General features: G+C 42.2%; 2 protein-coding genes across 2 annotated transcripts in view; one reads left to right on the top strand and one right to left on the bottom strand.

The window, feature by feature from the left end:
* Window positions 1-9,054: 9,054 nt before the first annotated feature.
* TMEM252 (transmembrane protein 252) lies at window positions 9,055-11,456 on the top strand. Its single transcript, XM_056552183.1, has 2 exons — window positions 9,055-9,352; window positions 10,805-11,456. The coding sequence occupies exons 1-2, from the start codon at window positions 9,072-9,074 to the stop codon at window positions 11,079-11,081; spliced, it is 558 nt and encodes a 185-aa protein (XP_056408158.1). The 5' UTR covers window positions 9,055-9,071; the 3' UTR covers window positions 11,082-11,456.
* A 7,180-nt stretch (window positions 11,457-18,636) lies between these two features.
* The window catches only part of PGM5 (phosphoglucomutase 5), a 189,970-nt gene continuing 183,079 nt past the window's right edge, over window positions 18,637-25,527 (bottom strand). The window contains exon 11 of the mRNA XM_056523045.1: window positions 18,637-19,602. Coding sequence (XP_056379020.1) covers window positions 19,513-19,602 — 90 coding nt within the window. The 3' untranslated portion in view covers window positions 18,637-19,512. The remainder of the gene's footprint in view (window positions 19,603-25,527) is intronic.

Raw genomic sequence — 25,527 nt, 5'->3', positions numbered from 1 at the left:
AGTTCTGGTCTCAACATACAATGGTTTCAACATACAATGGTCGTCCTGGAACCAGGGGCGTACCTAGAGCATTTGGCACCCGGGGCGGACCCTTTGTTTGGCACCCCCCCCCCACACACACACACACACGCACCCCCCCTTAATTACACCCCCTCCCTCCCCTCCCTCCCCTCCCCCCAGGAGCGGACTGACAACACTCGGGGCCCCCGGACCAAAAAAAAAAAAGTAAGGGCCCCTGCAGCTCGTCAATCTTCTGCCACAATCCTATTCCACCCAAATCCCACACACAATAAACTAAAATTTATATATGTAAGAAACACTTTAACGTAGGTAAATTTCTATGACCAATAATACTGGTATACAAGGAGTAAATATATACCACCACACAATAACTGGATAATACCGCCATACTGTATAAAACCACTATATACAGACCAGTATACTATAAAGGATCTGTATACAATATAAGTGATTATATACAGGACCATATGGCGGTAGATAACAGCTGTACACAGGATGTGTATACCATATAAAGGATTGCAGTTATATTTTGGGACTCACAATTACGTCTTTTCTGATCAGCGGCGTCCTCTTTCCTTTTCTTCTCCGTCCGGATAAGACCGCCATGTGGATCTCTTAACATCTGCAGGAAAAACATGTCAGACTCTGCATATACTCAGTGCCCTCCTCTACACAATCTTCCCATCTATAGGCCCACAAACTGTAATAAAGCCCTCCTTGGTGTCCTGCACAGTAAACGGGCAGGTAGGTAGGTAGCCAGGTAACCCCCTCTTTCCCATAGGTATATGCAGAGTTACACCCCCCCTCTTTCCCATAGGTATATGCAGAGTTACACCCCCCCCTCTTTCCCATAGGTATATGCAGAGCTACAACCCCCCCCCCCCCTCTTTCCCATAGGTATATCTAGGGCTGGGCATTCTTTGGGCTGCACAATATGGATTTTCCCCCATACCGCAATTCCGGTTGGGCACCTCCCCCTTGGGAATATAATATCAGCCTAGCACAGCACTGTCCCCACATCGGGGAACTATTCCTATGTTACCCGCCAGCACTGTTCTGCTCCCCCCAATTAATGATCAGCCCAGCTGGGTACTACTCACATATGTCAAGCACTGCCCTCCTCCTCTTTGTTGGGGGCCGCCGGGCGCTGGAACTCTATACTGTATGCCAGTGGTCTCCAATCTGCAGACCTCTAGATGTTGCAAAACTACAACATGCCCGGACGGCATGCCCGGACGGCGATGGAACTCTCTGTAAGCCAGTGGTCTCCTCCCTGCGGACCTCCAGTTGTTGCAACGGCTGTCCGGGCATACTGGGAGTTGTAGTTTTGCAACAGCTGGAGGTCCGCAGGTTTGAGACCACTGCTGTACGCTGTATACCTATGCCCGGGCTGCAAAAGATACAGAAAATAAACTTTTAACTCACCCACGTCGCTGGGGTTGGGAACGCCGGAGAGCCGTCAGCCTATCACCGGCCAGAGCGATGCCCTGCCCCTGCCAGTGATAGGCTGAGCCCACTGTCATGTATGAAGCCGTATACAGCGTACAGTAGTGGTCTCAAACCTGCGGACCTCCAGCTGTTGCAAAACTACAACTCCCAGCATGCCCGGACAGCCGTTGGCTGTCCGGGCATGCTGGGAGTTGTAGTTTTGCAACAACTGGAGGTCCGCTGGTTGGAGACCACTGGAGTACAGTGAGTTCCATCGCGGCGGCCCCCAACAAAGAGGAGGAGGGCAGTGCTTGACATATGTGAGTAGTACCCCGCTGAGCTGATCATTAATTGGGGGGAGCAGAACAGTGCTGGCGGGTCACATGATTTTGGGGGGGGGGGGAATACCGTTATATACCGTGGAACCACCGTAAGTAAAAAAAAATACCGTGATACTCATATATGGTCCTACCACCCAGCCCTAGGTATATGCAGAGCACCCCCCCTCTCCCCCCTTACCTAGAGGTATATGCAGAGCACCCCCCCCCTTCCCTATAGGTAAATGCAGAGCAACCCCCCATCCCTCTCCCCCCCTTCCCTATAGGTAAATGCAGAGCACCCCCCTCCCTCCCCCCCCCCCTCCTTCCCTATAGGTAAATGCAGAGCACCCCCCCTCTCCCCCCTTCCCTATAGGTAAATGCAGAGCACGCCCCCTTCCCTATAGGTAAATGCAGAGCACCCCCCTCCTCTCTCCCTTCCCTATAGGTAAATGCAGAGCACCCCCCTCTCCCCCCCTTCCCTATAGGTAAATGCAGAGCACCCCCCCTCCCTCTCCCCCCCTTCCCTATAGGTAAATGCAGAGCACCCCCCCCCCTTCCCTATAGGTAAATGCAGAGCACCCCCCCTTCCCTATAGGTAAATGCAGAGCACCCCCCTCCTCTCTCCCCCTTCCCTATAGGTAAATGCAGAGCACCCCCCTCTCCCCCCTTCCCTATAGGTAAATGCAGAGCACCCCCCTCCCTCTCCCCCCCTTCCCTATAGGTAAATGCAGAGCACCCCCCTCCCTCTCCCCCCTTCCCTATAGGTAAATGCAGAGCACCCCCCCCCCTCTCCCCCCCTTCCCTATAGGTAAATGCAGAGCACCCCCCTCCCTCTCCCCCCTTCCCTATAGGTAAATGCAGAGCACCCCCCTCCCTCTCCCCCCCTTCCCTATAGGTAAATGCCGAACACCCCCCCCCCCTCCCTCTAGGTATATGTAGAGTAACCCCCCCTTCCCCATAGGTAAATGTAGAGCAAAAAATAAAAATAAAAAAGGATGCTCACCTGATATCCCACGCAGCAATCTCCTCAGATGCAGGGCCGCGTCTTCTCCCCTCCACAGTACAGGCGCTGATGAGTGACGTCACCGGCGCCTGTACTGCGTGCTGCGTGGGGGCGGAGGTCACGTCTCCTCTGTGTAAGCTGCAGATGCGGCTCACACAGAGGAGACGCCTTCTCCTGTATGTGCGTGTATCGCGCATACAGGAGAATGTAGCGCTGTCTGCTGGGGATCTGGGACCTCAGCAGCGGCGGGTCAGTCCGCCCCTGGCACCCCCCTTGAGAGTGGTACCCGGGGCGGGCCGCACCCCCCGCCCCCCCCTTGGTACGCCACTGCCTGGAACCAATTAAGTATGCAGTAATGCAATCTCCTTTCACGCTTCTGCAATCCTGGGAACATTCTTGTACAGTGGAATGATATATATTGGCGTAACAATTACTCCTGTCAGTACGTATAGTAGGTCCCAGTGGTCCCAAACTAATAAATGTATTAATCGTACAAAACAATGCTTAAAACTGAAACTTTATTGGTCTAAATACAATGATAAAGAACTCAAAACACCACTGTGAAGGCAAAAAAAAAGTGTAATATAAATCTAGGGAAACATAGAATGACCTAGATATCTCTAGTCTTCCTAATTTAACTATTTCTCCCAGCCTGACATCTGCTGGACTGCTTCCCTAAAAGGGTAATCTCACGTTGGAACCTTCTGGACAGCCTAGTAATCCTTAATGTCTAACTCCTGCAATGTATGGTGTATTACCGACGATGAAGGTCAATATCTATCTATCTTAGGATACCATAATAAATTAGTGCACCATGCCTAGCAAAAAGCAAAACCTATAGGGTTAAACGTTATAAAGATCTGCTGGGAGCTGTAAATCACTGTCTATGTCAGTGTTTCCCAACCAGGGTGCCTCCAGCTGTTGCAAAACTACAACTCTCAGCTGGAGGCATCCTGGTTAGGAAACAATGGTTTATGTAGAGGACAGGAGCTTCTTCAGGGTCCTATACAGTACACACAGTGTCCCAAATGGAGCCGCCCTTACTTGGTGTCCAAAGGAGCAGCTAACCCTGGCATAGGTAAGGAGTAGTACAGAACTTGTAGTTCCTCCCTGTACTTTAGGGGGCGCTACATGACAGCCGGTCAGTGCATGCACTTCAGTAATACAGGGGTTTTACCAGTAAAATGCCCATTCTGATTGGTCAGTTCCTCCAGTTGTGAAATGTCTCACAGATCTGGACTGTCCGTACCATTGTATGTTGAGTCTGGTTTCAAGTTACATGTGGGAGGGCCATAAGCTATGAAATGGAATAAATTACGACAGTAAGGCTGTTTTGTGGCGTTGTGGTGGCCCATTGCAATTTATGCGGGGGTTATTTATTTTCTGCATGGGATTTACTAGTGTTTTATATCTATAGCTTTGCACATTTTCTAGTCCACAGGTGATATGTAATTCATTATGTTTGTAGGAGGGAACAAGTATATTTAAACACATACTCATATGGTCATCCATATTGACGCTCGAGTAATGCCTGGATGCACACTGGTTGGGAAACACTGATCTAGAGTCTCCTGAGTATTTTAGTTTGGTGTTACTTGCTATATTTTTTTAACATATTTTGTTCAACCACACCCCAGATTAGCTGCGCTATCCTACGCATGATACAGAGAAAAGCATTAAATAGGGTTGCCTTTTATATTCTTGTGAGAAGGACAGTAAATCTGTGAATTATTTGTGTTTTCATAGGGATATACTAAATCTTTCATATTAAGTATTTTATAAAAGTGGACTGCTTTTTAAAGGTGCTTACTGGCATTCTAGAACCTTTATCCATCTATTATTAGCAAGAAAGGATAATGTGCTTTTGAGAGGGAGAATAAGCCTTGATTTATATGTTTGTTTCTAGAGAATAACTATATATATTATATTATACTAAGTATTGTACAAATTTTGTGCGGAATCTATTCGCATTCTAGAACCCATTACCATTGCCATTTAGCAGTTATCACTAAAGATGAGTGAATTTTTGAAAAATGCAATTCAGCCGATTTTCCGAATTTTCCCCCAAAATTTGTTTCGGTCCAAATTAATTCACGGCGAATTGCTATTAAAAATGGCTATTTCTGGAATACAGAGAGCCTCAATAGCGGTGTAGAACACTTTGCCTTGCTGTAACATGCATAGGGTGTGTGCTGGGTTAGGGAAATAATACTGTTATTCAGTATGACATGGAGATTCTTCTGGAAATGTCCTTCATGTCATGAGAATGTAGTGACAAGAGTTACCTTCCATTCTGGACTTCTTACCTGGCTTTTATGTATATCAATTATTTATTTAAATTATATTAAATATTATTAAAACATTTACAAGTCAATTTTAATCAATTATAAAACGTCTTTAAACAAAGTCTGCAAACTACAAGACTCTTATAACAGCGATCAGCTAAGTGCTAAACATTGTTACATGATGCGCATTACAGACCGAGCTGTAGCTAGCTCTTTTTGCTCCTTAGATGAGAACAGAAAATAACAGCGATCTTATAAGTGCTAAACATTGTTACATGATGTGCATTACAGACAGAGCTGTAGCTAGCTCTTTTTGCTCCTTAGGCAAGAACAGAAAATAACAGTGATCAGCAAAGTGCTAAACATTGTTATATGATGTGCATTACAGACAGAGCTGTAGCTAGCACTTTTTGCTCCTGGGGCGAGAACAGAAAATAACAGCGATCTTATTAGTGCTAAAGATTGTTACATGATGTGCATTACAGATAGAGCTGTAGCTAGCTCTTGTTGCTCCTAAGGCAAGAACAGAAAATTGTGCCCCCCCCCCCCCCCCCCATTTTGGCTAGGGGCAACCCTTGAAAAAAAAAACAATAGCGGGACACCCTTACCGAATAATCAGTCATTCCTTTTTTTTTTTGCCCTATCTGGCACAGGGCATCCTGGAAACTGTAACACACACATATTAGTATTAGGCTCTGCACTTTTCCAGCATTCCCCTCCCCCTTTCCCTACAAATGACTGTTAGGCATGATGCACTAGTTTATTAGGGAATTTCAGGCACAAAATATTGCCCTCCATTATCAGTAATATAACAGTGACTAAATACGCTAGGAGCCAAGCACCCTAGTAACCTAAAAACCACAAGTAATTGGTGCATATTTAATTCCTTTAGAAATTGGGTGAACTAAGGATATTAAAGGGGTTATCCAGGAATAAAAAAAAACAGAGCTACTTGTCTTGGGTGTGGTTCTGCAGTTCCATTGAAGTGAATGGAGTCAAGTTGTAATACCACACCCAACCTGGAGACAGACGGGGAGCTGTTTTTGAAAGAAATTAGAATGTCTTTCTAAATACCATACATTGAAAGAGTTGTTAGGAAAGTAGAGGTTACTAGGCTATCCAAGAGGTTCAGGCAGTCCAGTAGATGTCAGACAGGGACCACTTGTTAAATTGGAACGACTAGGGATACCTAGGTCCTATTATCTTTCCCTGTATTTACATTACTCTTGTTCACACTGTGGCGATTTGAGTACAATATAATTTTGGTCAGAACAATAAAAGTTAAAGCGTAACTCCAATGTAGGTCCGGTAGGCTATAGGTTTAAAATTGCCAACAATTTTGTAGCCCGAGACTTGCCTGCTGCTAAAGCATGCAGGATACGCATTTGCCAGGTGTTCCATGCAAGTCTATGAGTCTTCCAGCAAATCTGTAGCCTCTTGGCTTCAATAGCAGGAAAGTCTCAGGCTACAATGTTGTCAACGATTTTAACCTGTTTTTCTGCTGCCGGACCAACATCAGAGTTATGCTTTAACCTTTATGGGTGGTTAAACAGTGGTTTGTTCGATTTACACATATAGTGGAATGATGACTGGGTGTTTTAGGTGTACTTAGGTGTCAAAGAGTAACTGCGATTAGAACAATCTCATCCTAACAGACAAAAACAAAGCCATACTGTTTCTTTTGCAGCATAAGTTGTCTTATATCTTGTCTGTAATAATAGGTCATGTTTAAAGGGGTACTCCCGTGGAAAACTTTTTTTGTTTTTTAAATCAACTGGTGCCAGAAAGTTAAAAAGATTTGTAAATTACTTCTATTAAAAATCTTGATTCTTCAGTACTTAGCTGCTGAATAAAGAAATTGTTTTCTTTTTGGAACACAGAGCTCTCAGTTGACATCATGACCACAGTGCTCTCTGTTGACATCTCTGTCCATTTTAAGAACTGTCCAGAGCAGGAGAAAATCCCCATAGCAAACATATGCTGCTCTGTACAGTTCCTAAAATGGACAAAGATGTCAGCAGAGAGCACTGTGGTCATGATGTCAGCAGAGAGCTCTATGTTCCAAAAAGAAAACAATTTCCTCTGTAGTATACAGACCCTAAAAAGTACTGGAAGGATTAAGTTTTTTTTAATAGAAGTAATTCACAAATCTGTTTAACTTTCTGGCACCAGTTGATAAAAAAAAAAATGTTTTCCATGGTAGTACCCCTTTATTAGACCTTGTGTTATGTTGTGTAGGGTTGCTCTTTATACTTGCTCCATAAGATACAGTTCTGTTTTTCACTTACTGGTTACTTTTAGTAAAAATTAATTTGCTTTTTAAAAGTATTTTAATTCCTCAGTCAATAGGCATGCATATAACTTAGATTTGGGTTCACACGCATCATTTTGGTTACTCTTTTAGCCAAAATGGGTCCAAAACACAAAAAATGGAACAAATCTTTCTAATATAATTTTCTGTGTATTGGTTCCACTCCTGATTTTATCAAAAGTCCATTCTATCATTTTAGCATTGCTTAGGTTGGGTACTTAGTAGTTAAAAAAAATTTTTCTGGATCCAGCAATGACCTTGGGGATCAAGAGCGCGCATGCGCTCGAAACGCGTCCATGCTGCAGTGTGTCACTGGCTAGGTGGTGTGTTGTGAGTGCCTTCTTGCAAGATTTTATTATGTTGGATTACAAATAAAAATCTATGTTTTACGAAATTGCTGGATCCAGAACACATTTTATTCATCTTTTTCACTACTACATATCAAGCTGGGCCAGGCTGAGGATCTGCGCAAGACCATTGGGAGGTGAGCTGAAGATTCTTGTCATTTCATTTGCACTTAGGTTGGGTACTGCCAACATATTTCTGGCACTGTCAAATGTTTTTATTCCTATGACTAACAGTTTCTCTAACAGTATATGAGGTTCATATCCATGAGGTTCATATCCACAAACTAATAGTAGGAAAAAGTTTGGTAGGAAGCCAGTTAAGATATGTGTATATTTTAAGAGAATAGGAGGAAACTACTGTACTAATGAGAACACTGGTCCTTTTTATTACATTACAATAAGTGTTAAAGAAGATGTCCAGCGGGAAAAAATGTATCCCTTATCTCTAGGATGGGGCATAAGTGTCTGATCACGCGCGGGGGGAGGTCTAACCACTGAGACCCCATTTGATTTCCCGTTTGGGGCCCTGGCTCGGGCTCGGCTCTGCTAATGCAAGTTTCATACCCAGCACGTCAGCTGGTCAAAACGCGCCCCCTCCATTCATCTTTATGTAAGAGGCGGAAGCATACAAACGCTATGTCTCCGCCTCTCCCATAGTGATGACTGGAGGGGGCATGTTGACATGCTGGTTCTGAAACGTCTCATACAGGAGCAGGGCCAGGGCCCTGTACGGGAGATCAAGGGGGTCCCAGCACTCAGACACTCTGCAATCAGACACTTATCCTCTATCCGCCGGATAAGGGATACTTTTTTTTTTACCACTGGACATCATATTTAAGCTAGCCAAGTAAAAGCAATGTTTATGGTCAGAGGAGTTAAAGCCACTGGGCCATAATGCAAAATCAATAACATTACCACCCAATATCCATGTGCCATTTATAATACAAATGTCATCTTACTTAGCAGAGAAGCATTAGGCACCCTCAGGTGTTACCATCCTGGTGAAACTGCTACCTCTGCACCCCCTAAAGCTTGGTCCCTGCTAATAGCATAACACATTGTTTTTGTTTTTTCTTCTGGAAAAAAATTCAAGCAAAATCTAGACACGCTTCTGTTGCACTTCAAAACACACAGCTGTGTTAAAATGAAATCCAGCGTATGACTTTGTGTCAGCTAAGTGATTAAAAGGTAACTTTAGTGGATATTACCTGTAATATTACCTCCCAATGGTTAATGAATGCCATTCATATGACATTTATCAATCATTGTCCAAAGGGCACATCTTGTACTTATATATACAGCTGTGGGGTGATCTGAGCTGCAGTCTGTTTCAGCTGACCCTCAGAGCTTTCAGTCATGAAGATAAGGACTAGTGTATACACAGTGCTCCGCTTCTCCCTCCTTATCATTGGCTTTGCTCTGGTGTGCCTGGGAGCCTTCTATGTGTCCTCAAGCTACTCTTGTAACTGTCGAAGCGAGACCATTGTGGCATATACCCTAATGCCTTTAGGATTTGTTCTTCTTTTGATTGGGATTTTTTGGAGCACATATTATGAGGCTAACCACAAAAGTCTGTTCCAAAATGTCATTAGACATATTCATAGCCAACAACAAGTCCATATTGAGACTGTAGACAGGTATGTAGTGAAGACTCCAATTGTACTGAATGTTTTTTTTAAGCCTTTATTTGTGCATATTATACTTTAAATTATATTATTAAACAGTGAATATTGATGTTATGTAGAGTAAGAATCTAAGGCTGGGTTCTCATTACATTTTCCCCCATATGGGACCGCATACGGCAGGGGAGAGCTAAAAATGTGCGCTCCCGTATGCCTTTCTATGCGCTCCCGCATGTAATTAATTTCAATGAGCCGACCGCAGTGAAACGTTCGGTCCGGTCGGCTCATTTTTGCCCCGTGTGCGCTTTTACAACCGGACCTAAAACCGTGGTCGACCATGGTTTTAGGTGCGGGGAAAAAGCGCATACGGGGCAAAAATGAGCCGACCGGACCGAATGTTTCACTGCATACGGGAGCACATAGAAAGGCATACAGGAGCGCAAGTTTTCAGCTCTCCCCTGCCGTATCTGTTTCCGTATGGGGGAAAACATAATGAGAACCCAGCCTAAGATAGATGGACAGATTATCATAAAAAGCAAGAAAGGGTGAGGTGATTTATTAGAAGTTTTATTAGAAGTTTTGTCAATGGTATGCAGCAGATTTATCAGAAAACTGTCCAGAGGAAAAGTTGCTGAGTTGCCCATAGCAACCAATCAGATCGCTTCTTTCATTTTTGAAAGGGTCTCTGAAAAATGAAAGAAGTGATCTGATTGGTTGCTATGGGCAACTCAGCAACTTTTCCTCTGGACAGGTTTTGATAAATCTCCCCCTATGAGTTTATTATTGAGACGTAAAAAACTGAGATCCCAAAGGAAACACCCTTTAGTGTAGTTCAGAAAGTGAAAGGAATCATCTGATTGGTTGCGTCATAGATCAACACTTTCTTTTAAATGAATGTTCCCTGAATGAATGGTGGAGGGATGAGTCACATGACCAGACTGTTAAACTGTTCTGATAATGGAATCTATGTAACCAGCTAAATCCCAGTGGTTTATTACATAAACATTAGTGCTAGTTGATCCTCTTTTTCTGCTAGCACAATATGGATCTAATACTCAGTAAAACAGTGCTTTCTAACCAGTGTGCCTCCAGCTGTCGCAAAACTAAACTCCCAGCATGCCCGGACAGCCGAAGGCTGTCCAGGGATGATGGGAGTTGTAGTTTTGCAACAGCTGGAGGCACACTTGTTGGGAGATACTGCAGTAGAGCATGAAGAGCATGCAGCAAAAGATAAAAGGTTCCAATGAACAATTGACATATGTGATATCCTATAGCAGTGGTCTCCAACCTGCGGACCTCTAGATGTTGCAAAACTCCCAGCATGCCCGGACAGCCGTTGGCAACATCTGGAGGTCCGCAGGTTGGAGACCACTGTCCTATAGGATCATAGGTTCAGAACAATGTCATGTATTTCATCTACTTAATAATAGACTCAGTAACGATGACCTTCTTTATCTTGTTTTTTAGGCCTGATTATTACCCTCCGTCATATGACAGTGTGATACAGGACATGACTCAGAATTCTACCACTACCTGTCACATCAATATGGACACAATAAGCTTCAACATCCCTCCTCCTCTGTACACTGAGTCTGCCCTGGAAATTGTGGATGAAACGTATATAAGCGAAGAGCCTCCTCCCTCTTATGAAGTTTCTGTGCAAGCGACCACCTCAAGATCAACAGCCGTTGCAGAAGGTTTACAGGAGGCTGAAAGTCTTAATAATGTGGAGGCAAATGACTGAGTGCATGAACTATTGACAAAATGTCAGAGATGTAGAGCTGCCAACTGACCAGTGCTGTACTGGAAAAAGTAATGTTGGCATTGCCACAGCTCGCTGCCAGTAAAGTGAGATGTAACTACTGTAGCAGAATAATCCCAGTCTGGTGGGAAGCAGTAGAGTGTACCGGTATATTTGAGTCACGTGACCTAAAAACAGAGTACAGATAAACGGAAGCTTTGGTTGATAGAGGTTCTGCATGCATCAAATATGTCTGTATTGAGAGGAGATTATTTTTTACCAAGGAAAAGTGACTGTAGTGAATGTAAACTATAGAGATGGAACAGCTAATTTAAAGGGGTGTTCCAGGCAAAAACTTTTTTATATATATCAACTGGCTCCAGAAAGTTAAACAGATTTGTAAATTACTTCTATTAAAAAATCTTAATCCTTTCAGAGCTTCTGATGTTAAGGTTGTTCTTTTCTGTCTAAGTCCTCTCTGATGACACCTGTCTCGGGAAACGCCCAGTTTAGAAGAGGTTTGCTATGGGGATTTGCTTCTAAACTGGGCGTTTCCCGAGACACGTGTCATCAGAGAGGACTTAGACAGAAAAGAACAATCTTAACTTCAGAAGCTCATAAGTACTGAAAGGATTAAGATTTTTTAATAGAAGTAATCTACAAATCTGTTTAACTTTCTCGAGCCAGTTGATATATAAAAAAAAATGTTTTTCCTGGAATACCCCTTTAAATGTAAAGGATTAATTCAAGTAAATCTCTAACTTGTAATCTGGTATAACGACTGCCCTAAAACAAGCATGCAGTAGACCATCTAGTGGGCCATACTCCAGGAGATTTGCTAGAACCAGAAATTAGAGAACCATGAGGCCATGAGTTTTGTAGACAAGGAGGCTTTCAGTTTAGAATTGAAAAAATGGATATTTGGATAATAACAAGCATTGCATAGTCAAGAGCTAGTGTTAAAAGGGGTTATACAGGAATACAAAAACAGAGGGAATTTTGTTCAAAAACTGCTCCCTGTCTGTTTCCAGGTTGGGTGTGGTATTACAACTTGGCTCCATACACTTCAATGAAACTGAGCTGCAGAACCACACCCAACCTGGAGACAGACAGGGAGCGGCTTTGGAAAGAAACTACCTCTGTTTTTAGATTCCTGGATAACCCCTTTAAATGATTACAATGAGAGATACCTCCTCAGATGTTAGATTAAACTACAATATAAAGTGTTTCAAATTGTCAGTTACACAGTGTTCTGTATCAATATGTTGTTTGGATTCTTTGTTGTATTGTGCTTTTTTTATTGTACTGTTTTTTTAAATGTATTGTTTAACATAATAAATGTTTAAGTATCAACCACATGGCGAGCTTGTTGATTATTTATTAGGTACACCCACAACAAAAAGGATTCAGTTGTTTGCTTGGGATCTAACAACTAATGTTCAAAGATATAGAAAAGATATAACTACAAGAAGGCTATGCTCATGAAAGTTTACCTCCACCTTGGAATGTTTCCTCTATTATTTCAAAGCCAGTTTTATAGCACTATTTGAATATTATTGAATTTAAAGTATGCACTTATACTCAGCATTACATACATGTACCGACATGATCTATTACTCAATTACAATCTGTAAGAAGACATTGATAACAACATCTGGATGTTTGTATATTTTTAATATTTAGTGAAAATGGTTGCTTTAAAGTAGGGTTACCATCCTGGGCAAAACAAAAGCATTAAGTGTAATCCAGATGCTCCACTGACACAGGCAACTAATCTAAGTATAAGTGGGGAGATTTTTCAATGTGCAGAGGAAAAGTTGACCAATTGCCCATAACAACCAATCAGGTCGCTTCTTTATTTTTTTTAAGGAAAATGTTTTAAAAAAATAAATAAAGACATTTTCTGATTGGTTGCTATGCACAACTTGTCATCTTTTCCTCTGCACAGGTTTTGATAAAATTCCCCCAATGTAGAATGGTGTGGAGGTGTAACACTATGGCCCTCATTTACTTAGAAAATCGGGTTGTAAGTCTATCTTGCTTTCTTACCCAACTGCTTTTTCCCCTGGTATTTATTATTATGTCGCATCCTGTTTGTCGCTCGTGGGTTTTGTTGGTTTTGGTTTCCAACTCCTCTGAGTTGTCGGGAAAAAAACCACTACAATTCAACAAATTCGGGTTGGAAACCTTTATAAATACGTGGGAAAGCTCAGAAATGTCGGGTTACGCCCCTTTTTCGGGTTTGGAAGAATCCACATTGGGTCCGTCTGGAAAAAATTTCGCATCGTTTCGCAGACTGGTGCACGATGTCTGCGACATGTCGCAGACAAAGATGCGCCCCAAAAAAACGACAAAACAAGTCGGGTTTAGAATAGTAAATGAGGGCCTATGTCTACTAGCTTAGCAGATCATAGGAACTTGCAGTACTGCACTTCCAGGTGTTGCTCCCGTGCACCAAAACAGGACTAAGAGACGCACAGAGGTTATAGAAACATATTACGCAGTATTATACCTTGGAATAATGGGCTCATAGGCTGAAGAAAAAATAATCCTGGAATACCCCATTAAGAATTGGCCATCATCTCATGGTTATGTTTGCCATTTAACTTCACTTCACAAACATTTCATACAAGTCCATGTAATTTCCTATATAATAAAGTGAGTGACAGCACTGGGTAGTAATAGAGACTTTTGTCAGAAATTACAACCACTATCATATGTGCTGCCATTTCCCAAAATGTCTTCTTCATATAACTCCTTTATATGGGTTGTTATACAACATGATATACTGTTACGTACCTTTAATACCGTTACATTGTCAGTTAAGATAGGAGGGACACAGAGATCTTGCATTCAGTTTTATTGACACAATATAATAGTTTAAAAAGCATTAAAGGAAATGAATGATTCTTAGTCTCTGTACAGTAATAATCTAAATTACATTAAATGCAGGCAGAATAGTTGTATTATACTATATCCTTGAAGCACAAAATGCATCTTGATAACTCCCCCAAATATACTGTATTTCCAAACATAATCCATACATAGTGTTGTGGAGAGTAGAGCGTACATGAGACATCAGTAGTCTGTGTGGTGTAGACTGTAAAGTAGAAGGTGCACAAGGAGAGCTAAATGTAACAATTGTAATTGGTTCGCTAAAGGTATCATAACACACTCTGTGACATACACAAGGAGAATGCTGTATACACTGAAAAGCATTGTCTCAGTTACAAACGGCAAAAGTAAATTATAGTAGTTCACTAGTGCAAGCATCTATTAATGGCGGTGTTCTTCTATGCTGCACTATACCTATTATAGCATGTGGACCTACCTACTCATTTTATAAATAGGCACAATAGGGACATTATATAATTGAGCACATAAAAATGTCCCCAAAAGGACCAGTGTACAGTGCTTCCTCCCTTGGATATAAGTAATGTCCAAAGCCGTGTCAGACTGTATAAGCCTTTATTGGTCAAACAGCAATGTGTTTCAAATTCAGAGAGAATGCTTAGTCACGTTGTATATGTACACAGCCTGACGAAGAATTCTCTCTAAATTCGAAACACATTGCTGCTTGACCAATAAAGGCTTATACAGTCTGACACGGCTTTGGACATTACTTATACCCACAAGAGGAAGCACTGTACACTGGTCCCACTGGGAAAATGTTTTATGTGCTCTGCTCAGCTATCTAGTTTTTATACCAGACCGTATTGGATACAAGGGTTGACCAGACAGCTGCTGATCACCATTTGTATGTTGGACTTTCAGTGCAACACATTCTGGTAGATTTTTCGGAATACCCCATATCTTTAAATACTTCACGAATGCGCATCTCCTGTTTTTCCTATTTCTCAGGACAGCGAGGAAATGAGGCCCCATAGCAAAATAAAAATTCCACCTGCCCCAAGGGGCTGGTCAAAACAACAGATGATCAGCCGAGAGCTTGTTTTCTCAACTTCCCTATTCCCATGGCATATACAAGAAAAGGAAAGTGTAACCAACACCTCCCCCAACCCCTCATACAAAAGCTTATTGCAAGGACATGCTCTATAAATTCCATAGCTGGGTTCCTTTGGGCCATATTTGAGAACATTTTGAGGAGTCTCAGATCAGTTTCTAAAAGTAAAAGGGACAGTTCTTGATGTTCTGCTCTTTGGAATTTGTGAGCCGGTTCCCAGGGACCCTATTTGAAAACTGCTAACTTATGGCTTGCCTTTAGGTTGCTTTGCTTTCATTGTTGTTGTTTTTTTTTATTTATTCCAAAAGTAGTAATAGCGGTAGTAGATAGCTTGCTTGTGTAGTATGAAGATTAAAAAAAATTATAGAAAGACATGTTTTGGACACTGATAAGTTCTATATGGGTATATGTATTGTTTTACACTGATTGTATGAACTATTTTACCAATGAAATGCATTAAACATTTTGGATGATAAAATGTTGCCGTACAATAAATATTTGATACAGAGTTAATTGAGAACGGACACTAATCCTAAGTATACACTGGACGTAGGAGAGCCCAATCAGAATAAAAGCCTGGTTTTGATTTCATTCTGGTGTTTGTGATGGCAACATTATCACATCTAGAGTTGGCCAATGTTTTTAGGAGGCTATGGTTACCCTCTAATTTTGCCGCAATTAAATCATATTTGTGCCATAATCTGTAGGTTTTTGTCAGTATCAATTTGGCATTGATCTGACTTTTTTGATCACTTTTTATTCAATTTTTTTGTAGGATAAGAGGTGCCAAAAAATGTGTGCCGTATGCATTAATGTTAGATTAACACATACGGCAAACCAAAGATGTTTATGTTTTTTTTTGTTTATATCTCTTAAAATGGGAGGGGGGGTGATTTGAATGTTCATTTTGGAGGGATTTTTTTTTAACATTAAAACTATTTTTTTTACACTTTTAAAGTCTTCCTAGTTGATTTCTATAAGCAATTTTTTTAATGTTTACTCAATTCATTTTATTGCAATTACACATTGGTGCGTTCACACTGAGGAATTCAAGAGAAATTGACGAGGAATAATTTCGGTCAGGAAATTGTTGCCTTCTCCAGCAAGCGGAATTCAAGTGGAATTTCCATGCGGAAATGAAGAGGAATGAAGGAGGAGGCTATTTAATCTACTTTTCTGAATTCCGCTCGAATTCCACTTGAAAATGATGTCGGGCAGAATTTTTTTTAACCATTGACTTCTATTGGATTCTGCTCACGGATTCCGCCTGAAGAATGAACATGTTCTTTCTTCAAGCAGAAAGGATTTCAGCAGAATTGCTAGAAAGTATTGCTAGCAGAATTTCCGCAGTGTGAACAGGACAGCAGAAATAACATCAAAGTCAATGGGCAGAGGAGATAATAAATTCCTCTTGAATGAAATTCAAGAATTTATTTAGTAAATTCCTTTTGAAATACTCAGTGTGAACGCACCCTAAGGCAGTGTTTCTCAAGCGTGGTCCTCAAGTACCACCAACAGGTCATGTTTTCAGGATTTCCTTAGTCTTTCACAGGTGATATAACTGTGGTGATGCCTGATGCACTGACCATAATTATATCATCTGTGAAAGACTAAGGAAATCCTGAAAACATGACTTGTTGGAGGTACTTGAAGACCGCCCTTGAGAAACACTGCCTTAGGGATTTCACAATGACAATGAATCGTCTCTCCTCAACCGGGTTGCGGGGAGGCAATCAGACCCTCTATATCACCAATGATGTGGTGTATAACTGTTTAAATTCCACTGTTAGCATATAATCCGTATAGAATGAAGCTGAGTGCACTATAGATAATCCAGATGCCAGTTTTTCAAGTGAGCCCGGAACTTCCGCAAACACAGTGGCCGACGCAACTAATGTTTTCTCTACAGATGGAGTGCTAAGCTTAACATATAGCCATGTGCATGAATAGTCATATGGAAAGAAGAATAAGCTTGCACTCACCATAAGTCATTTGTCATTTCAAATCATTTGGTATAGCAGGGAGGTCACTAGGACTCTGCTGGGGCACTCAGATGCCTCTGAGCACCCCCGCGGAGTCCTAGTGACCTCCCTGTTATACTGAATGATTCAAAAAGAAGACTACATTTACGGTGAGTGTAAGCTTATTCTTCTTTCCATATGAATATAAACAGTTAAAACAGTCGCCATGGAACAGTCTCCATATCGCCTATTAACAGTGGCTCTCTGCTGCTAAAAGTAGTATGAAGTCCCAAGCCCATGCCATACATTCTTTACAGCCACAGGACAAGCATACTCATCCTCTGACATCAACAGGTTAAGAATAGAAGCCAAGACTGTGTGAGCAAAACCTTATTAATATGTTCACACATTCAGTTTTTTTATTGCAATGCAATTTTTTTTTATATAAAGTCAAAAACAGGTCATGAAAGGAGGGCACCTATAAAGAAAAGATTGCGACTTCCTATTTTAAACTCATTCCTGACTTTGTACTCAGCAATTGCAATTAAAAACCTGAACAAGTGAACACAGCCTATGAAATCTCCTCCTACCTTATGTGCTTAGAATTTCTCAGTAAAGTGTAACATTTGAGATTTCCATTTAGGAAATGAACAGAAAACAATGCAGTACACGAGCAAAAAGTTTACTACAAGGATACAAGATATACATGTATACTTATAGTAAACATGATATAAATACTGTACTGTACCTGTTATTCTAATGTGACCAAACATAATTAGGCTGCCTATACTACTCAATACCTGAAATATCTGGCTGCCTTAAAGGGGTACTCCGGTGCAAAACTTTTTTTTTTAAATCAGCTGGTTCCAGAAAGTTAAACAGATTTGTAAATTACTTCTCTTAAAAAAATCTTAATCCTTCCATTACTTATTGTCTGCTGAATACTACAGAGGAAAGTCTTCTCTTTTGGAACACAGTGCTCTCTGACATCACAAGCACAGTGCTCTCTGCTGCCATCTCTGTCCATTTTAGCTTGTGATGTTAGCAGAGAGCTCTGTGTTCCCAAAAGAAAATAATTTCCTCTGTAGTATTCAGCAGCTAATAAGTACTGTAAGGATTAAGATTTTTTTTTTTAAAGAAGTAATTTACAAATCTGTTTAACTTTCTGGCACCAGTTGACTTAAAAAAAAAAAAAAATGTTTCCACCGGAGTACTCCTTTAATGGTAATTCTCATTAAAACTATTTTTTGCTATTACACTCTTTATGGTAAATAAAAAATATTTCTAATATACTTTTTTTAAAACAATTGAAGTTTTCTATGTTTTATTTGTGCTTAAAAAGCTCAAGAGCACATTTTCCCCCATCTTATACACAGACTTAGGACCGAAGCCCAAACACAGGAAGTGCAGCCTGGAGTGCTGAGGTGGGTGTGTCCAACCAACAGCATATGGCAGTTAAGTGTGAGAGGAGCTATGATTGGATGAGGCTGGACAGCCCCCCCCCCCCCCCCCCCCCTCAGCACTCCAGGCTGCACTTCCTGTGTTTGGGCTTCAGTCCAAAGTCTGTGTATAAGATGGGGAAAATGTGCTCTTGAGCTTTTTAGGCACAAATAAAACTTCAATTGTTTTAAACAAAGTAAATTAGAAATATTTTTTATTTACCATAAGGAGTGCAACAGCAAAACATTTTTTTTTATGAGAGTGCTCATTTAACTACTCAAGTACAAGTACTGCTGTAAATCATGGCCAAAACCTCATTTCACTGCACTCAGAACGGGAATATACCACTTGTAAAGTATATACAGTACATTGAAGAACACCTTTTATCAGTGGTAAACCAATTTCATATCCTAGGTCACTAAATTGGTCAATCCTATCTTGTGCAAATAAAACTAGTGGTATTGACCGTAGCAACCAGTCAGTTTTTAGTTGTTACTTTTATTTTTTTTTACATTTGTTTCCTATTACATCCTCCTTGTTACATACTAGTACCTGCTGACTGGTTGCCAGATCACATCTTTCTCTACTGTGCTAATGGCCACCTCTATTTCAGCTCGGGTGCTTGGAACATCTACTGCCAATGACATGGTTGTAGTGAAAAGTAAAGGCCTCCTCCTTTTCCATCATTCTCACAGTTACAAACTTTTCAACCCCAAAAAAATTGTAAAAAATAGCTATTGTGTTGAGAATACTATATAATACAAAACAATCACTCTTAATGTAAAAACAATAAGGACAAGGCATGTGCGGTTGCTTTAATACTCATGATCATTTTCACCAGTTTAATAAGCTAAAGATGTGACTAAACCATAATAAATTCTGATGTCGGAGATAAAATACCAAACTCTTTTTTTTTTTATCAAACTGTAATATTGTATGCGACAAACACAAAAACATAGCTTTGGAGGAGAAAAGCATATACAGCAAAATGAAGGCAATAAATGAAAGATGAATAAATCGCTCTTCTTTCGCATACTTTTTGGCCCATAGTGGTTGGTGAAGGGAAGATTCAAGTGATGACAGTGGGTCCTTTTCGTCCGCTCCTTTCATGTATCTGGGAAAGCTTCAAAGCAATGGCTATGAGAGGGCCCAGTACAGCCTATGAAAACATGAGATCAACAAGAACAATATAAATAGTTATTGATTAAATTGTTTAAAAAAAAGTTTTTTATGAAAGGGTTTTCCAGTGAAAACATATTATTTGCCTATCCTCCGGATACAACATCTATATCTCATCAGCAGGGTGTTAACACCCCGCCATCAGCTCTTTTGTAGAGCCACAGCATTACACAGTGAAAGGACCCAGAAGCTGATTCCATGTACAGTGACCCTTCGACCTACGATGGCTCCGACATACGATAATTTCAACATGCGATGGCCTCTAAGAGGCCATCGCATGTTGAAGGCAGCATCAACATACGATGGTTTTGTATGTCGGGGCCATCGCATAAACGGCTATCCGTCAGCGCAGACTGCTTCAGCTGCCACCGGATAGCCGTTTACGGTGCCCCATGTGGTCCGCTGACGATCACTCACCTGTCCTCGGGGCTCCGGCGCGTCCTCTTCAGGATTGTAGACCACTGTCCTATACTTTACATTGCACGGATCCCTCAACATGCGATGGTTTCAACAAACGATGGTCCGTTTGGAACGGATTACCATCGTATGTTGAGGGACCACTGTAATTACATATGGCCCTGGAGCATGAGCACACAGGCACTGCAGGTCTCAGCACGTCTCGGGGAAATGCTGGAGAGAAGAAAATGCATATTTATGAAAGGGCCTGTATTACTGGGCCGGTGCAGGCAGAACAGTGCAACAAGATGATTTGCATATTAGGATTTTTTTATAACATCTCTTGAAAAGTGCAGAACAGATTTAAAAAAGGGTCCATTCTCACGCATATATTTGATGCACAGGATTTGAAGCTAACAATTTTATGCTGCATCAAATATGCGCAGGATACTGTATATGTGAATACACCCCAAGGGTAGGGTCACACAGAGTGCATCCGCAGCGTATTTCATGCTGCAGATACTCCAACAACAGTCACTAGAGCAAGCTTACTGCTGCAGCTGGGTAGCTCTGTGTGTCCGCTCATAGCATCAAATTTCCCACTGTATACACAGTGACTACTAGTAGCAGATGCGCATCGGGGAAATCAGCCGCTATGAGCGAACACACAGAGCTACCCGGCCGCAGAAGGGAGCCCGCTCTTGTGACTGCTGTTGGCGCATCTGCAGCATGAAATACGATGCGGATGCGCTCCATGTGATCCTACCTTTACCTTTTATAATCAGGTTAAGGCGGGTGATGCATCTACAGATTTCCCTTAACTCCCATAAGGATGCAGATCCATATAAGGGCTTGTTTTTTGGCGCCACCAACTGTAATGTAATGTAATGACATCGCTAATTTTACCAACAAATCTACAGTAAAACAAAAAAAATGTTTGTGGGACAAAATAGAAAACAAAAATGCCATTTTGGAGGCTTCTGTTTCTACGTAGTGCAGTTTTCAGTAAAAATGAATAATGATCTTTGCTTAAAATTGTATGCTTAAAATTGTCCTCTTCTGACCCCAATAACTCATTTATTTTTCTGTATACGTGACTGTTTTTTGTGACATGATCCATAGTTTTTATTGGTATCGTAAATCACTTTTGATCACTTTTTTAAAATTTTATTAAGTTTTTAAGTAAATGAAGTGACCAAAAATATAAAATTCTGGACTTTGGTATTTTTTGACATTTATGCAATTTAATTATTGTTACATTTTAATAGTTCAGAGATTTACAGATGCGGCAATGCCACATATGTTCATATTTGTTCACATTATTTTCATAAAAAAATGGCAAAAGGGGGGTGATTGAAACTTTTATTTTGGAAGGGGTTAATTTACATTAATTAAAAATTTAATTTTTTTCACAATTTTTTTGTCTCCATAGGGGACTATTACTTGCAATCTTTATATTGCAAACACTGAACAATGCTGCTCCATAGGACAATACATGTGCTACCATACTGTTCATGTAAAATATCTCCTGCCACAGTAAAGACAGTTATCAGTAATAGTGATGTCGCGAACATAACATTTTCGGTTCGCGAACGGCGAATGCGAGCTTCCGCAAATGTTCGCGAACCGGCAAACCCCATTGACTTCAATGGGCAGGTGAATTTTAAAACCCACAGGGACTCTTTCTGGCCACAACAGTGATTTAAAAGTTGTTTCAAGGGGACTAATACCTGGACTGTGGCGTGCTGGAGGGGGATCCATGGCAAAACTCCCATGGAAAATTACATAGTTGATGCAGAGTCTGGTTTTAATCCATAAAGGGCATAAATCACCTATTATTCCTAAATTCTTTGGAATAACGTGTTTTAGCCCCCTTTAGGCAGCACATAGAGCCCCCCTTTAGGCAGCACATAGTTAGATCCCCCTTTAGGCAGCACATAGATTCCCCCATATTAGGCAGCACATAGTTAGAGCCCCCCTTTAAGCAGCACATAGGTAGACCCTCCCTTTAGGCAGCACATAGAGCCCCCTTTAGGTAGCACATAGTTAGATCCCCCCTTTAGGCATCACATAGTTAGATTTCCCCTTTAGGCAGCACATAGATTCCCCCATGTTAGGCAGCACATAGTTAGAGCCCCCCTTTAGGCAGCACATAGATTCCCCCATGTTAGGCAGCACATAGTTAGAGCCCCCCTTTAGGCAGCACATAGATCCCCCCATATTAGGCAGCACATAGTTAGAGCCTCCCTTTAGGCAGCACATAGATCCCCCCCATATTAGGCAGCACATAGTTAGAGCCCCCCTTTAGGCAGCACTGGTTTTATTTCACAGCCAAAAAAGGTATTTTTTTTTTATTTGAACAACTGTCACACCAAATGTGATTTGCACTAGTGTGACAATGAGCAAAACAGGTTGCCAGTGGAGTTCCCCTTTTAAGCAGAGGTCCCCAACCAGGGTGCCTCCAGCTGTTGCAAGACACACGGACTGAACTTATAGCCCTTTTAATACTGTAGTTAGTTGCTTGAAGGAACTTAAGTTTTACACTGGAGTACCCCTTTTAACCAGCGGTTCCCTCCCAACCAGGGTGCCTCCAGCTGTTGCAAGACACACGGACTGATATTTGAGCCATAAAAAGGGCTTTTTTGGGTGCTGTCCTTAAAGCAGATGTTAGACTAGTGCTTTAGGAGTAAAGTGGACCCTGAATACACCACCTAGCAGCAACCTAGCTATCGCTTTCCCTTTTACAGCAGGAGCAGCTTCTCTGTCCCTCCACTTGCTAAGCCTGCAGCATGCCGAATGAAGGTAAAATGGCATTCGTGCAGGAGGTAGGAGGGTCTGGAAGGGAGGGACTGCTGCTGATTGGCTGTAATGTGTCTGCTGACTCTGACTCACAGGGTCAAAGTTTACTGCAATGTTAAAGTATAGGGGGCGAATCGAACTTTACATATGTTCGCCTGGCGATGCGAACGCGAACATGCTAAGTTCGCCGGGAACTGTACGCCGGCGAACAATTTGCGACATCTCTAATCAGTAACTTGGCCCACACCTGGCCAAGGAGAAGCAGTCCTATCCTTGGGCCCTGGCATCACAAAGTAATACATCTCACCACCCCAAGTCACGTACCATACCACAGCCTGTCTAACTCTCTGGCTCCCAACTTCCAATGTGCGCTGGAGATTAGGAATAAAACTATTTATAACCATAGATCTGCACCTAAACAATGGATTTCAGTAAGTCACCCCTTATTTTACAGCTGTTCGCTTCCACTATAACTCAGTATACTGGGTTTAGTGCAAGTGAACTAGCTGTCAGTTCCTTTAAAAAGATTTAAAAAGTTTAAAAAGATTTGTAAATTACTTCTATTTAAATATCTTAATACTTCCAGTACTAATCAGCTGCTCCACAGATTCTTTTCTTTTTAAATTTATTTTCTCTCTGACCACAGTGCTCTCTGCTGACACTTCTGTCCATGTCACAAACTGGAAAGTTCCTGACATGAACAGAGGTGTCAGCAAAGAGCACTGTGGTCAGACAGAAAGTTACTCAAAAAGAAAAGAACTTCCTCTGTAGTATACAGCAGCTACTAAGTACTAGAAGGGTTAAGATTTTTAAATAGAAGTAATTTACAAATCTCTTTAACTTTCTGGCACCAGTTGATTTAAAAAAAAAAAAAAAATTCCTCTGGAGTGCCACTTTAAAGGGGTTGTTCGGTGACAAAATATTTCTTAAAAGAGCCCCAGGTGTTGCCAAAATAAAAAGAAGGCATTCTCACCTGTCCCCATCCCTCACCACTGAACTGTCTTTAGCTCCCGGTCCCCAGTCCTTTCGGCTTATTCCCAGGTCCTGTGACGTGGTGACCATGTAGGAACTACCCCACCCAGTCAATCACTGGCTGAGGCAGCACCGTGTCAGGGGAGCAAGATGGGTAATTATGCCTTGTTTATTTATTTATTTTTTTTGACAGCAACCAGGGCCCTGTTTTTTTTTTTTTTAAATCAACTGGTGCCAGAAAGTTAAACAGATTTGTAAATTACTTCTATTAAAAAATCGAAATCCTTCCTGCACTTATTAGCTGCTGAATACTACAGCAGAAATTATTTTCTTTTTGGAACACAGAGCTCTCTGCTGACATCATGACCACAGTGCTCTCTGCTGACATCTCTGTCCATTTTAGGAACTAAAATGGACAGAGATGTCAGCAGGGAGCACTGCGCTCATGATGTCAGCAGACAGCTCTGTGTTTCTGTCACGATGCCGGCTGGCAGGTAGTGGATCCTCTGTGCCAGAGAGGGATTGGCGTGGACCGTGCTAGTGGATCGGTTCTAAGTCACTACTGGTTTTCACCAGAGCCCGCCGCAAAGCGGGATGGTCTTGCTGCGGCGGTAGTGACCAGGTCGTATCCACTAGCAACGGCTCACCTCTCTGGCTGCTGAAGATAGGCGCGGTACAAGGGAGTAGACAGAAGCAAGGTCGGACGTAGCAGAAGGTCGGGGCAGGCAGCAAGGATCGTAGTCAGGGGCAACGGCAGGAGGTCTGGAACACAGGCTAGGAACACACAAGGAAACGCTTTCACTGGCACAATGGCAACAAGATCCGGCAAGGAAGTGCAGGGGAAGTGAGGTGATATAGGGAAGTGCACAGGTGAAGACACTAATTGGAATCACTGCGCCAATCAGCGGCGCAGTGGCCCTTTAAATCGCAAAGACCCGGCGCGCGCGCGCCCTAGGGAGCGGGGCCGCGCGCGCCGGGACAGGACCGAGGGAGAGCGAGTCAGGTACGGGAGCCGGGGTGCGCATCGCGAGCGGGCGCTACCCGCATCGCGAATCGCATCCCGGCTGGAAGCGGAATCGCAGCGCCCCGGGTCAGTGGATCCGACCGGAGCGCTGCAGCGGGGAGAGTGTAGCGAGCGCTCCGGGGAGGAGCGGGGACCCGGAGCGCTCGGCGTAACAGTACCCCCCCCCTTGGGTCTCCCCCTCTTCTTAGAGCCTGAGAACCTGAGGAGCAGACTTTTGTCTAGGATGTTGTCCTCAGGTTCCCAGGATCTCTCTTCAGGACCACAACCCTCCCAGTCCACTAAAAAAAAAGTTTTCCCTCTGACCTTTTTAGAAGCTAAGATCTCTTTGACAGAGAAGATGTCCGAGGAGCCGGAAACAGGAGTGGGAGGAACAGATTTGGGAGAAAAACGGTTGAGGATGAGTGGTTTAAGAAGAGAGACGTGAAAGGCATTAGGGATACGAAGAGAAGGAGGAAGAAGAAGTTTGTAAGAGACAGGATTAATTTGACACAAAATTTTGAAAGGACCAAGATAGCGTGGTCCCAACTTGTAGCTAGGGACACGGAAGCGGACATATTTAGCGGAGAGCCATACCTTGTCTCCAGGGGAAAAAACGGGAGGAGCTCTTCTTTTCTTATCCGCGAACTTCTTCATGCGTGATGAAGCCTGTAAGAGAGAATTTTGGGTCTCTCTCCATATGATGGAAAGGTCACGGGAAATTTCATCCACAGCGGG

Source organism: Hyla sarda, chromosome 1, assembly GCF_029499605.1.
Source record: "Hyla sarda isolate aHylSar1 chromosome 1, aHylSar1.hap1, whole genome shotgun sequence".
Lineage (NCBI taxonomy): Eukaryota > Metazoa > Chordata > Amphibia > Anura > Hylidae > Hyla > Hyla sarda.
This window is presented reverse-complemented; position numbering and strand designations above follow the sequence as displayed.